Source organism: Aptenodytes forsteri, unplaced genomic scaffold, assembly GCF_000699145.1.
Source record: "Aptenodytes forsteri isolate BGI_AS27 unplaced genomic scaffold, ASM69914v1 Scaffold208, whole genome shotgun sequence".
Taxonomy (NCBI): Eukaryota; Metazoa; Chordata; class Aves; order Sphenisciformes; family Spheniscidae; genus Aptenodytes; species Aptenodytes forsteri.
This window is the reverse complement of record NW_008794963.1, coordinates 3857147-3870665: the sequence shown is the minus strand read 5'-3', so window position 1 is coordinate 3870665 and position 13519 is coordinate 3857147. Positions and strand designations below refer to the sequence as shown.

Below are 13519 nucleotides of genomic sequence, written 5' to 3'. Positions count from 1 at the left end.
ATAGCAGCCTTCCAGTACCTGAAGGGGGCCTACAAGAAAGCTGGAGAGGGACTTTTTACAAGGGCATGTAGTGATAGGACAACGGGTAATGGCTTTAAACTGAAAGAAGGTAGATTTAGATTAGATATGGGGAAGAAATTCTTCACTATGAGGGTGGTGAGGCACTGGAACAGGTTGCCCAGAGAGGTGGTGGATGCCCAATCCCTGGAAGTGTTCAAGGCCAGGTTGGATGGGGCTTTGAGCAACCTGGTCTAGTGGAAGGTGTCCCTGCCCATGGCAAGGGGGGGATTGAAACTACATGATCTTTAAGGTCCCTTCCAACCCAAACCATTCTATAATTCTATGATTCTAAGTCCCTAACCCAACCTCCTGCTCACAGCAGGGTCAGCTTGGAGACCACCAGGCAGAGAAGAGATGGTGGGGGGAATGTGTTGGCCACCTAGCATATTGTCCTAAACTGCCTTTTCTGGAGGAGTTAATGTCTTAAGCAGCTAAATGCACCTGAGACTGTGAGCTGGAGCCCAAAGGAGTTAAGGAAGAGGGGCAGAGCAGCTGTGAGGGCTGTGCATTTCTCACTGGGCTCCTGGGGTACACTTTGGTGTCTGCCATTTGTCTTGCCGGCCAGGGAAAGCTGCAAAGCCAGCAGAAGGCAAAATGAGCAAACGCCAGCCTGCACTCCTGGGGCTCGCAGGCTCCCTTCATACCCCTCCTCTGGCCCATCGTTTCTAGTGAGCCACTGTCTGTGTCAAGCCAATCTGCCCTTGGTTTCTTTGATTTAACCTGGTTCAAACCCACCCCGCAAACTGAAGAACATAAGAGACTATTTAAAAGTCAAACTTATGGAGCTCAAAAGCCAGGAAATTAACAAAATGAAAGGTAAATTAAAATACTGTGTTAGCCAGCGTGTAATAACAAGGTGCTCTCTTGGCTGTGCTACCATAACTTGCTTAAAATTCAGCCCTGAAGGTAACAGCCAGAGTTTGCCAGGCTTCTGATCAGTCATGCATGTCCTCTAGCATCTCATCAGGTCTGTGTAACTGTTCTCTGCTTCTTCACTTAGATTTACCCCATTTGCTTTTCTTCTTCACTTGAATGCATATGAAGTATCCGTGGCTTATCCACGGGGACAGTTGTCTTTTATGTTCAGAGTCTCTCCTGGGTCTCACTCTCCTCACCTTGGTGTTGTACCTCCCCTCCTACTTCAGTTTTTCCTCCAATCCCAGATGGCCTAATATATGTTCTTAAAACCTCTCCTATTTTTAGATTCCTTTACATATTGCACATCATAAAGAGCATTAATTATACATACTTTCTGTTAAGCTCATGATCTCTTGTGCACTACCAGCTATCTCTGGAGAAAGAGCTTGCCACATTTGAATGCATTATTAAAGCGGATGACAGGCTGAGTGACAAGTTTCATTATCTGGATGCGTTCTAGTGCCTCCCTGTGCCCACTGCCAGCCTCAGAGACTATGATCCCCCTAAGCTGCCATTTGTCATTTCCAGAGAAGTAGGCAGTGGAATTTTGGGCACAACTCATCTCACCCCAAATTGGGTGCCAACACTGGAATTGAGCCCTAAATTGCATTTACTAGATCTCTGCTGTATACAGAGAGCCCAGACAAGGGGTACTCAAAAAAAAAAAAAAAAAAAAAAAAAATCACTGAAGCATCAGTTCGTTAAGCAACAGGTCTTTGCTGTGACAGTGACTGCCTAGGTGGGTGGGCTGAGGTGGAGTTTGGGAGGGCTACGACAGCAGGGAGACAGAACAGTAATTAATTCCTGCACTATCTTGGGTTGCTGCTGCTTCTTTCCTGGTTTTCATCCTCTCTCTTTTCTAAACCTAGGTAGCTCTGCTATTACCAGTGTTGCCTGGATACCAGTGTTTTTTCTCCAGCAAAGTTGTCACTGAAACACTGAATAAAGAAAACCATGTCAGGCAGCTTAATTTCAGTGAGGCATTTTCAGTTGAAGATTCTTATTGCACTTACTCATTTGCATAGATCTCCATCACCCTTGATACAGTTTAAATTTATGACTTCTGCTAGATCTGATTTTCTACTGGCTGGATAATACAGACGTAATGCTGAATTCTAGTTCTCTGTTTACCTCTTGGTATGAACCTCCCTAGATTTATCTAGAGTACATCTACTAGCTAACTGCAAATTAAATTTTCCATCAGAACAATAGAGATAATGAGGCAAAGATGGTTGCAAAAAGGTTGAACCGTTATTTCAAGAATAAACCAAGAATTTCACACTGTAGGCAGGAACAGAGCTCTTGTAACAGCATCCCATGATTTAGGTTCAATGTGTCCCTTCACTGTCCCTCCTGGGCAGTCTTTCTTTGAGGTTTCTAAATGAATCTAACATTACCAATGCATCTCTCCCAAAGGCTTTTCCTCATCTTTTACATAGGAGCTGTTCAGCCTCTGTTGTTTCTTCTTAGAGGTAGACGTTCTAATGTTGTGTGCTGGAATAGAGCCATCTCTCCCAGGTGGCCAACAGTCTCATCTATCTTAAGTCCAAACCCCTTCTTCACTCTCTAGCACATGTCCATGCTGAGCTGCTTACCAGAAATCCTGGCCTGATCACTGCTGCTGCTCACCCACCCACTGCTGTCCATCCCGCAGAGGCAGGGCTAGGAGCTGGCAGAGGGGAGATGCGAGAGCTGAACAAGGGAAAGAGTTGACCAGGGAACAGGAGGTCATTTCCAGGGCTCACTTCCATTTTTCTCCTTCCTCATTACAAGTCACTCTAGAAGACCAGGGGCAGTACTCCTGTATGGTACATATGTTGGTTCTTCCACCTGCTTGTTTGCAGACATCATGACCACTCTCTTTTATACTTAGTTTATACTAAGTATTATGCTTTTGCAGTGGCTTTCTTCCTCTTGGTTGTACTGCTGCTACTTTTCTTATACTAATACATTGAAGTCTAAAGAAGCAGAATTTTATCCTTTTATGAGGCACTTTGCCTTGAGCAAGTCCATACAGTGAGTTGGTGGCAAAATGGGGAATGGAACAGTAAGGCTGATCGGTGCCCAGCTTTCCTGACACTTCCACGTGTGACTGAATCAGAGCAGTTTAAGCAGTGTCTGCGTGGGAGACGGGAAGGGTATTGCATCTCTTCAACCACATAAGAGCCCGCTGGATACGTTTAAAATCTTACAAAAACTGAAGGTTGGTTGGTTGGTTGTCAGAATGGACTCCTGGCTGGTTATATCATGGTATGGTGCAACAACAACGGTTATGAGATATATTTATACTCGGCCCAGGGCATCTTTTTGCTATAGCACTTGATATTCTATCAAATATGAAAAATGTCTTTATATTTCTGTTCTAGGTAGTGCATTTATTTCTGTTTTATTCCTAAAGAAGACCATGAGGGCTGCTGATATATTGGGTAAGTAAGCATTTGCTAATATGGACATGTGTGTCGCCATATGCTTAGCAAGCTGTAACTCTCACACAGCCCCCCACCTTCACACTCCCACTTTCCTGAGCAAGTGTTTTGAGGCAGATACTTTCAAAATTGGGAAGAAGTGACAAAAAGAGAGAGAATCTTCAATGCATGTGGAAAAGACTACATTCCCAAATCCTCTGCTCTTATAACTGTAACTCATTCCTTATGTGTCCTTATTGCTCAAATTTATTTTCATTGTCTATTTTTGCCTCTGAGGTTGTATTTAGTATTATCTTTACGAGTACAACACAATTTTAATAAAACCAATGAAACTATTGAGTTATTCATTCAAATATAAGATTTTTTTTTTCTTACTGCATAGATATTGCACAAAAATTCAAGCTCAATTAAAAGTGACAACTTCCCTTTCGGTATTAATTTTATCACTTCAGAGAACAAATAATCATGTTGTCAATGTTTTGTTGGGAAACACGGTCTGCACTGTAAAAGCATGTCAACATTTGTTTGTGTCCAAGATTTCTTTGCATATCAAAACTGCCCTGTTTGAACACAGCAATAGTGAGAGACAAGCATATTTCAGGGTTTGGGCTTTACGCAAGCTACCTCAGCTGGGACAGCGCACCTGATGTTGCTATGGGGCACCTGGTATTTCTGTGGGGTTCCTAGCATCTAGGCTTGATTGTCCATACTGTAACAAGGACATCCCAGCTGTTCTCATGAATGTTTTGGAGAGATCTGTTCAGTATTCTCCCAGGAATATAATATTTATTTAGGTTTGGGATCCAAGTTTGCCAGCTCAGCTGCTACGTTCAAAATCCCCCCTCCCTTGACTGATCATGTTTCCCTTATGGCCTTATACATTGTGTGTTGCTTTAACTAGTGTTCAAGCACTGATTTATTTTATTTCTGTGAGTTTGACTTTGCAAGAAGGATTTAACAATGTTGCTACATTCCATAGGAATGAGCTGTATGATGGGAAATATGGTGATGTTTTTGCAAGCACATAAATATAGAACAGTTCTGCTTTTCCAAAGGAACTGTGTGTGATAGCAGTGCCAGCAAAGTCCTCCGGATGTGCTTTGTTTTGTATTCCTGAGCCTTGTATTCCACACCAATTTATAGGTTTGCCAAGAATTTTAAAGATTACTTGAAAAAAAATTGATTAGCTAATAACTTCCTTAATCCAATACAGTTTATGAGCTCAGGATCGGCTCACTTCTATCTCAATACCTTGATGAACATCTGTGTTTGTCAGCTGGCTGTCCACAAGGCAGAACTTCCAGATTTTTATTAAAAGCACAATAAGGCAAGTTTGACCTTGAAAAGGGGCCCTGGCAACCTAATGGCTGAACAGTCTTTTGCAAATCAACCTTTTATAAAACAGTTCATAGGTCTGCAAATAGAACAGGGAGCGGCCAAAATGTTGGCTTCATGACAGCTTCACATGAGCATCAGACCGGGACATATCTGTTGTGCTTAATGTTTCCAGGGCAGGTCCATAGCTGGTGCAGATCTCTGTGGCCACACTGACTTCAGGAGAACTGTGTTTATTTACCCTGGTTAATGATCTAGCTGTCTGCCTTAGTAAGCAACTTGTCCTTTCAGTTTAGGGTAAGTTTATGTGCCTGCTTTGTGCCTGTGAGAAATACAGAGGATCGATTCTCCTTTGTCATGCACTCGGTATTAGAATTGAGAGTATTTGAAAATGCATTGCTGAATTGCAGTTGCCTCATAATTCATGAAAATTGAGAGTATTTGAAAATGCATTGCTGAGTTGGAACCCTAATTCATGAGGCTTTACTGACAGCTTTTTTCATATTTCCAATATCCTTTGAGTCTTTAATAAAAATTACACTAGATAAGACCACAAATGCAAGGCAACCCAATTACCTAAGCCCAGACCTGATTAAATGGACTTAAATTTTCTTCTAGAAACTATTTTCGAGTCAGCTGGAGAGCAAGGATGACCATGATTAACAAATATTTTATTACCAAAATAATGTATCGTTTTCTTTAAAGGAGGAACACTGACAGTAACAGGGACATACTTGTTGGTGACATTTGCTCCAAATGTACCCCAAGAGCTCACAGCAAGACAAGTACAGAATTACTTAGTGAGCTGGCCTTTTTTGCTATATTCGGTGAGTATCTTGTTCATACTACTCCCTAAATCAGAAAAACTGGGGTTATTGGGCTTTTTGCAGCATTATGAATTAGTGGCAGAAAAACTGCTCCTGAAGATAGATTGTGTGATTTTCATAGGAGAGAGAGCAAGTCTCTGGGTCATCACTCCAGTCCCCAAGCTGAAAATACGCTGAACCAAAAGATGTCCTTCGAACTACGCGCCAGGGGAAAGTCACAGTTGTGCAGGATTAACGAGAAAGGAAAGATTTTGGTTTTTAGTGGGCTTGAGGAAAAATCTAAATATTGGCACTGCTTATATTTCCTATATATGTGCTCATGCCACATCGTCTGCATGTACACCTAAGTTACAGTGCTTTTCTGGAATGTGATGGACTTGTGCTTTTAAAAATCAGGCTACGTATGCTCTTGGTCCTGCTTTTCTCTTTCATATCACTCTGTTTCAGCCCGTGTTGCTAAGCCTGGCCGAAAGGAGCTTTGTATGGAGTTGAAATGTGGAGAGGCAGCCTGCTTCACTGCCACAGGTTAATCTCTGAACCTGAGTTTGAATTCAAATACAAAAATACCATTTAGTCCTGCTTTTCTCTTTCATATCACTCTGTTTCAGCCCATGTTGCTAAGCCTGGCCGAAAGGAGCTTTGTATGGAGTTGAAATGTGGAGAGGCGGCCTGCTTCACTGCCACTCAGGTTAATCTGAACCTGAGTTTGAATTCAAATACAAAAATACCATTTTGATTAAAGTATCTGTATACAAACTTCAAATACCATACGTCTTCTTTGATGTATTTAATTAGCATCAGGAACAAGACCAGAGTGAGTAGAAGGATTTTCTCTCTCTCTTTTCTTCTGGAATGCTGAAAATTTGTTCCTCCAACTGAATGTAAAAAATGCAATATAGGAGCTTCAGAAGCAGTTACTTTTTTCCCAGTAAAGTGACTTATTTGGGTTAGACTATTAGTGCCCAGGCTTTTCTCAGTAGGAAGCTCAGTTAGAAAGCCACCGAGTAGACAGTTTAAGGACCTTAATCTTTTAGCCAGCCTGCAGGCTTTAAATACATCTTAACTATCCATGAGACTACTGATTAAGCAGAAAGTACATGCTAACACAAAAAATTCTTGATCCTCTTGCTTAATTTTTTTGTGCATATTAAAAGCTCCTGAAAGATGGTGATACAGCTCAGTGGAAGAAATGAATGATCATGCTACATAAATCATAACATGCACTTTCAATCAGGCAGTAGAGAGGCTTTTGAAGGCAATGCCCAAGAGTTTTGGGGTACTCAGTAAGGGTAGCTTCAGCCTCAGCAAGAGCTTCAGCAAATCCACATAATCAGCAGAGGGAGAGGGACTTCCTTACGAGGTGGTTCAGAACAGGGGTCTTGGTGCTCACTGGAGGACCCTCTCTCTTTCCTACTGAACATCCCCCTCTACCATGCAGTTCCACCTATAGATACTAAAACAGCCTGGCATTTTAGGCACTGATTTTAAATTGCTGCCTCATCCATTTGTGTAGAGGTGGTGGAGTGAGAAAACTCTCCATCTACGCCCAGAAATCTCTGTGCTGTATGGTCTTCACATTTTCTTAAAATCAACAGGTTGCTGGAAAAGGGCTTTTTCCCATCTGAGGACTTTTTTGACTTTGTTTCAGGAAAAGTTAATAAGAACACAGTTGAATGTCTAGGAAGACTGTGCTGTATTCTTCTTAGGAGACATTATGAGGAGGTGGTAGGTAACCCCTGGACTTTCTTTCCCCTCTTCTCTCTTTTTCCTGCCTTAGCCAGCATCCAATTCTACATGTACAGCATGAGTTGCAGGGAAGGATGGAGCAAGTACACAGCAAATCTTGTTGACTTAACATATCAAACTTCTTTATTTGTTCCTTCTGCTCCCTGGATTCATCTGTTTTGAGCTTCCTCTGTCCAAAGAAGAGGGAGGAGTGAAAGACTCCACAAGAGACTCTGAGATACCAGCCTGATTATCCCGGTATGCTGCTGGAAGTTCAGGCAAACCCTGCTGTAAACATTCTCTTTGGGCAGGGAACTAGCTCTTCATGATTATTTGTAAAATGCCTAGCACAGGTTGGCTGCCGAGATATAAAAAAGCACAGCAGAAGTTGCAGAGTTTCCAGTATAAATATATAGTGAGGAGACAATACAGGAGTATAATGCAGTCCAACAGTCTTTCTAAAAGTAGCCCCAAAGTGTGGTCTGCTGAGAAATACAAAGCCCCAGTGGTACAAAATGTTCTGTGTGGGTGATAAACCATCCCCATGTGGCACTCCACTGGCATCAGAGGAGTTCTGCAGAAATAGCCTCTAGTTCCCACATGAGACAACTTTGAGTCACCTTCTGAGACTTTGCAGTAGTATAATCATGTCTAAGCAAGAATGACTATCCTAGCTTGGTTTTTTTTCTCTTTTGCTTATGTGCACTTTGAGTCACTACAGAAGACATCAATTATAGATGAAGCTCTTAGGTTTCCCTAAGCAGAAGCATAGTGAGTATTGGGTTGTTAATATTTAATCTCTGTAAAATCAGGTTCAAAGCATTTCTGCTTTTTCTTCAAAGTGCCTAGAAGACCCTCCTGGTTCATTGGTCCCTATGTTGCTGTATATCCCAGAAAAACAGTTGGGGCAGACAATGTGATATTTTGTTCTGGTGCCTTCTGGTAATGCTTAGAAACATGAAAAACATCATGATTATAAAAACATGTTGATGAGATGTGGGCTTGAGGACTTCAGTAGAGATTAGTTATAATAGCAAAAATGATTGTAAGCGGGTCAAGTTCCTTCAATTCCTCTAAACAGAATATGTAAAGCTGATATAATCTATGTGCTTCCCATTCCTGGACTTTGTATTTAACACTATCACAGCTATCAACTGTGAGAGCGAACACTATTTTAGGTAATTCTCAGGACACAATCATCGGTAACAGCTAGGGCACCCCGGGAGGGTCCTTGTCTGCGTGAGGTCCTGTTAGGAGCCATGCACTCTGCTTGCAGCGTGACTCAAGGTGATGGCCTCTCCCTTGTCTTGTGATTAAAGGTGACCTGTAGGTGGGTCACTGAGTGGCAGAGAACCATGGAAGAATAGTTTGGCTGCTGGGCAGCACGAGGTGAGAACTAATTGTTTGAATTTCATGCTTAGTGTGCGAGACTTGACGGAGCTGAGTAAACTTAAATAACAGCCCTGAAAAGCAAACATCAGCTTTTTCCCTAGGTTCGGCCACAGGACTGCCATATCTGGCCCTACACCACTGCTGCTCTTGGGTCTTCCCCAGGAGGCAGAAGTAGCCAAGCACACAAACCTGTGCACCCCTTCCAGAACTGCCATCAGGGACTCTTTTATGTCCTTTTGATGGTTTTGCTTGGCTGTTTCCTTTCAGAAGTGAGTCTTCTTGGTGCGTTTGTTTGCTTTTAAACAGGAGATCACAGCGGAGCTTTATGGTAGCTTTAGCAAGAGAAGAGCTGGTGACAGGATGAGGACTGATGGAGGTCTGATGGACAGAGCCAGCAACAATTACTTGGCTCAGTCGAGGTCAGTGGTGCTTGGCACTACCTGCCACTCTGGGGGTCGGAGTGATGTGGAAGAGGGAGTGGAGCGCCAGAGCTGGTGTAATGGAGTGGTTTGAGCCAGCGACTGTCCCTGGGCTTGTTTTTGGATGATTGTTCTTGCGTAGTTTGAAATCTAAGTCACAGGGCAGATGATGGTGCTTCCTTCTATTGGCATTGCGATTAAAGTTGTCTAGGGGATATGAAATGAATCAATACCTGAAGTGTAGCTGGCTGCCTACAGTAGGGCTGTCTCATGGGTTTCTGCACACTCTGTGGCAACCAGTCCGAGGGTCTGATGAGAGGTTTGCACTGGGGAGGGAAGCAGGTCTCACAGTGCTGTGTCACCTGCTGCCACAGGCGCCATCCCAGTAACACCATCCTGTGTGTGAGTCCTGAACTGGCACGTCATGGAAGAGGATACCTGGGACATCTCTGGAACTTGTTTCTTAGCCTGGGTACCTTTCCATGTGGGGAATATTTATTTAACACAGCTTTCTTCCATTGTTAGCAATTGGTCACTGTCAAAACAGCAACTGAAGCTATTTGGAGACTGTTGTAGCTGCAGCCTGATAATGTGATATTCCCCTCTGGCCCTAAGATGTGTTTGCCAGTGGCATGAAGAGCGAAGCTGCTACCTTTACTTCTCCTCTCAAGTTCCCTCAAAACCCCGTCACAGTTTTCCACAGGCAGGCCAAGATGAACTCACATGTCTGCAGATCTTAACATGACTTCTGCCTTGGTTCCCGATTTAGACATGCCCAGTGTGACACTGTTGAATAAAGCTGGGGAGGCTGACCAAGTTACTTACTGTGAGACTGAGGCAAAGGCCTCTGTTCTACCATCTGGTGGCCCAGCTTTCACCTCTGGGTGCAAGCCCGGTGGGGAGGGATGTCGCTCTGGAGGGAGATGAGACCAGCACTCCACAAGAGATTGCAAAGATTATTAAACAAGGATTAGTCCAGGAATGCTTTTTTCTAACCAACAGCAAAATGCTTTATTGTATTCAATACATTTTACAACACCCCCTCCCAACTCTGCTTTTTTTTTTTTAATCTTGTGATAAGTATTTGACATTTTTTAAAGAAATGTGGTATATATCCAAATTTGTGTTTTTAATGTTCTGAGATGCAATTGTCTCTCAGTTGTCTTTGGGAGCAAGGGATCAGTGTGAAAGTAAATAAAAAAATGAATTAAAGCATAATTATGTTCTGTTCATATTTTTGAACACTACTAAACTGAGGGAGGTGTGAGTGTGGTAGAGAATTTTAGAAAGCTGATGACTGCTTTCCTGCTGCAGTCACTCTCCAAAATAAGAAATCAGCTATGTTACATTATATAAATGCTGCTAGTAACTGTTCAGTCGCTTCTTTGGAAATTTCATCAGCGCAACACGCAGGTCTTTTCAAGTCTAGTGCTCCCTTATGGTGACTGTTGGTTTAAGAGCGGAGTGGCATTATAAAACATAAATTAGTACGTTGGTGATGAAACCAAGGAGATGATAGACATGAGGTTTTTTCTATTACTTGTTTTGTTTGTAAAAAATGACAATAACCAGATTCACTAATGATGACAATCTCATTTTTTGTCTTATTTCCCCCATTTGATTACTTTCCAACATGCACAAACTTCTCTCTCTCCATGCACTCTCTAAAGCTACCAGGCTTCTGAGCACCTTTCAGTGCAGAGGTCCATCATCCCTGTTTTCATGAGTCTTCTGGGCTTCACAAAAGCTTTCTGGCTCTTGCACTCGCTGTTTTCTTTAGGCATAGAGGGGGTATTTGGGCAACGTGGGTAGGAGGGAGAATACTCACGCTTTTGAGATGGCAAAAGGCAAGAGTTATTAAGGGAATCTGCAAAGAGACACATTAACAGCAAGTCAGTAAATTTAACTATCTGTCATTTAGCTGTCAGATGTTATTGAAGGAGCAAGTTTGGATCATGCACAGTGTAGGTGAAGCCGCTTCAGCAGCTGCACATGTCCTGCAGTGTGGTCTGCTAGTGTGCCATTGAGCTTTTCAAGGTAAGCTCCTGACAGGTACCTGTGATTTGAGAATCACCGCATGAAATAAATGTTTTCTTCCTTACGATGTATGGCAGAAAGTTTGAACAAAAAGACAGCGTTTGGGGGGATTTTTTTAGTAGGACTGGGGAGAAGGACAAAAAGGGTAGCAAAAATAAGCTTGCATGTCACAAAGAGTGACACTAGGAGTACCACAGCTAGAAGGAGAGACTGTTGTTCCTCCAGGTAAGTGCTTTACTCCATAGGAATTATAAACAGAGTTTCTGTAAGAATTATTACCAATAAACATGGGTATCTTTGCTGTCACATTAAAAAAGTCTTCTCAACACTACCAGTTACAAAATGTAGCTAGAAGTGCAAAAAGAAAAACTAAAGAAATAAGAAATGCTCAAAATTTAACTTTTGCTGTAATAGGAAAGATGAATGACAACAACTGTTTGATAGCTCAGTCAACTGGCAATAAGGTTAGTTTTTGAACCTTTTGAACCTTTTTGAACTGTTAGAGCATAGAAAATGAATGTGACATCTCAAAGACTTTGAATGAAGCATTTATTACATAGTTTCACAGCTCTAACTTTCTTCCCTTTTATTTTCAGATCCTAGAAATTATCATATTCTGCATTCTCCTCTATTTTTACAAAAGAAAGGCTGTGAAGCACATCGTGGTTTTGTTAATGATGGTAGCACTACTGGGTAAGAACATATTATTCACTTTAATGTTCCTGTCTGTTACTTGATAATTCCTTGTCACTCAGTCTCCCCAGCTAGTTTAGATTAGGGACATTTCAAAGCAGTGTGCTGAAGGAGAATCATTGAAACGTTTCACATGATTCTTACTGTGGTCTCGTTTTGAAGAGAAAAGCTGATTATGAAACATAGTTTCTATGCTTATTGCTGGGACTATTTCTTTTTACAGATTTCCTGAAATTAATATGCTGTGTGCAATAGTATTCTGAAGCTTTTTTTAAATAACACGTTAGCTTTAGATCCTGGGAAAGGGGACTGTCTGAAACTTTGTTTTGGAGAGCAGGCTAGCTGTGAAAATCAGTTCTTTAGAACAGAGCAGCTTAAGACCTTGTAAGCACTCTGTAGGCAAATGCAGTGATATGCTGTGACTGTACGGGAACTTTTCTTTGAATTATCTATGCCTGTTTGCATATGCAACATTTCATGCTTTACCACCTTTCCAGAAGCATAGCAAGAACTCAGTGGGCCACTGAAGTTTGCCTTCTGATTAATGTTGCCACAATCAATACCCAGGGAAACAAGGGAGATCATTTTATCAGGCAGCTTTCAAAAAAGTTAAACTCGAATCAGTTTTGAAAAATGTCACGAGGCTATCTCTAAAGCTCTACTGCTTGCAGGCATATTTTAAGAATTTGTCACTAACCCGTGTCTTCTCCATGAAACCCTGATGGGACACCGCATTTCTTTGGTTGAAGTGAAAGGTGCTTGAACTGTGCCACTGAAGTCAATGGTTGTCTTTTCACTGAGTTCAGCGGGTGCATGTATCAGTCTGCAAAGACTTATAAAGCACATTTCTAATGGAGCTGGTCATGAGTGTTTCGTTAAAACAGAATTTCACTAAAGTTTGCCAGTTACACCATTTGGATTTAACTGAATATGAAAAACCCTCACAGATTTATTAACTGCCTTCCTTCAGGTCCCTGACTGGTTTCTTACCCCGCTGAAAAGCTCAGACTTTCAGATCAACTTTTTTGGGACAGTCTTCCCATTTAAGTTTCCCAGTGCTAGGAACATTAGGATCTGTAGCTCTGCAGAAGCCTTGAACGATTTCCATGCTCCCTGCATGAGACAGAGATAGAAGAGCCCCAAAAGCCTTAGGTCTAACTGTTCGACTGCTCTTGGTTTGTAGGAGTGAAGTGTGAGCCCAGCCATCCCTCAGCTCCTAGCATGGAGCCTGGGAGCTTTGGCAGAGCTCACCTGAGCTGCTCTGCAGCTTCCAACCCTGCCATGAGGAGTGTGAAGCATGGTGCGCTCCTGAGCGATGGGTGGGTCCAGCCTCCTTGTCGCATAGCTGGAAGCCTGAAGATCCCCAGATGGGCTTCCACGCTTGACTGCTGCAGTTCTGGGCAGACCCACCATGATGGCTGCCCCAAGCAAGGTCAACACATGGCTCTGGGAGACCTGGGCCATTGGGCTGCGTAGTGCTGTGTGCTTATTTTGCCGTGGAGCCTGCCAGCTCTGATGCCACTGGTGCCAAAGGGATACATGGAGCTGCTGAACAGCAGTGGGGCTGCAAACCCGTGCCCCAGCAGGCACTAACTGCAGTTTGGTGGTCAGGCTGCAATCAACCAAAAATAACAATTTCAGCTGGTGGCTGCTGAGGTTTTGGTAAGCATATTCAGCGGTTTCAGGA

The 13519-nt window shown here is 42.6% G+C and overlaps 1 protein-coding gene across 1 annotated transcript in view; it reads left to right on the top strand.

Moving 5' to 3' along the window:
- The window catches only part of NIPAL2 (NIPA like domain containing 2), a 54797-nt gene that overhangs the window by 32472 nt on the left and 8806 nt on the right, over positions 1-13519 (top strand). The window contains exons 4-6 of the mRNA XM_009275515.1: positions 3345-3404; positions 5445-5566; positions 11736-11832. Of these exons, the coding sequence (XP_009273790.1) occupies positions 3345-3404; positions 5445-5566; positions 11736-11832 (279 nt within the window). The remainder of the gene's footprint in view (positions 1-3344; positions 3405-5444; positions 5567-11735; positions 11833-13519) is intronic.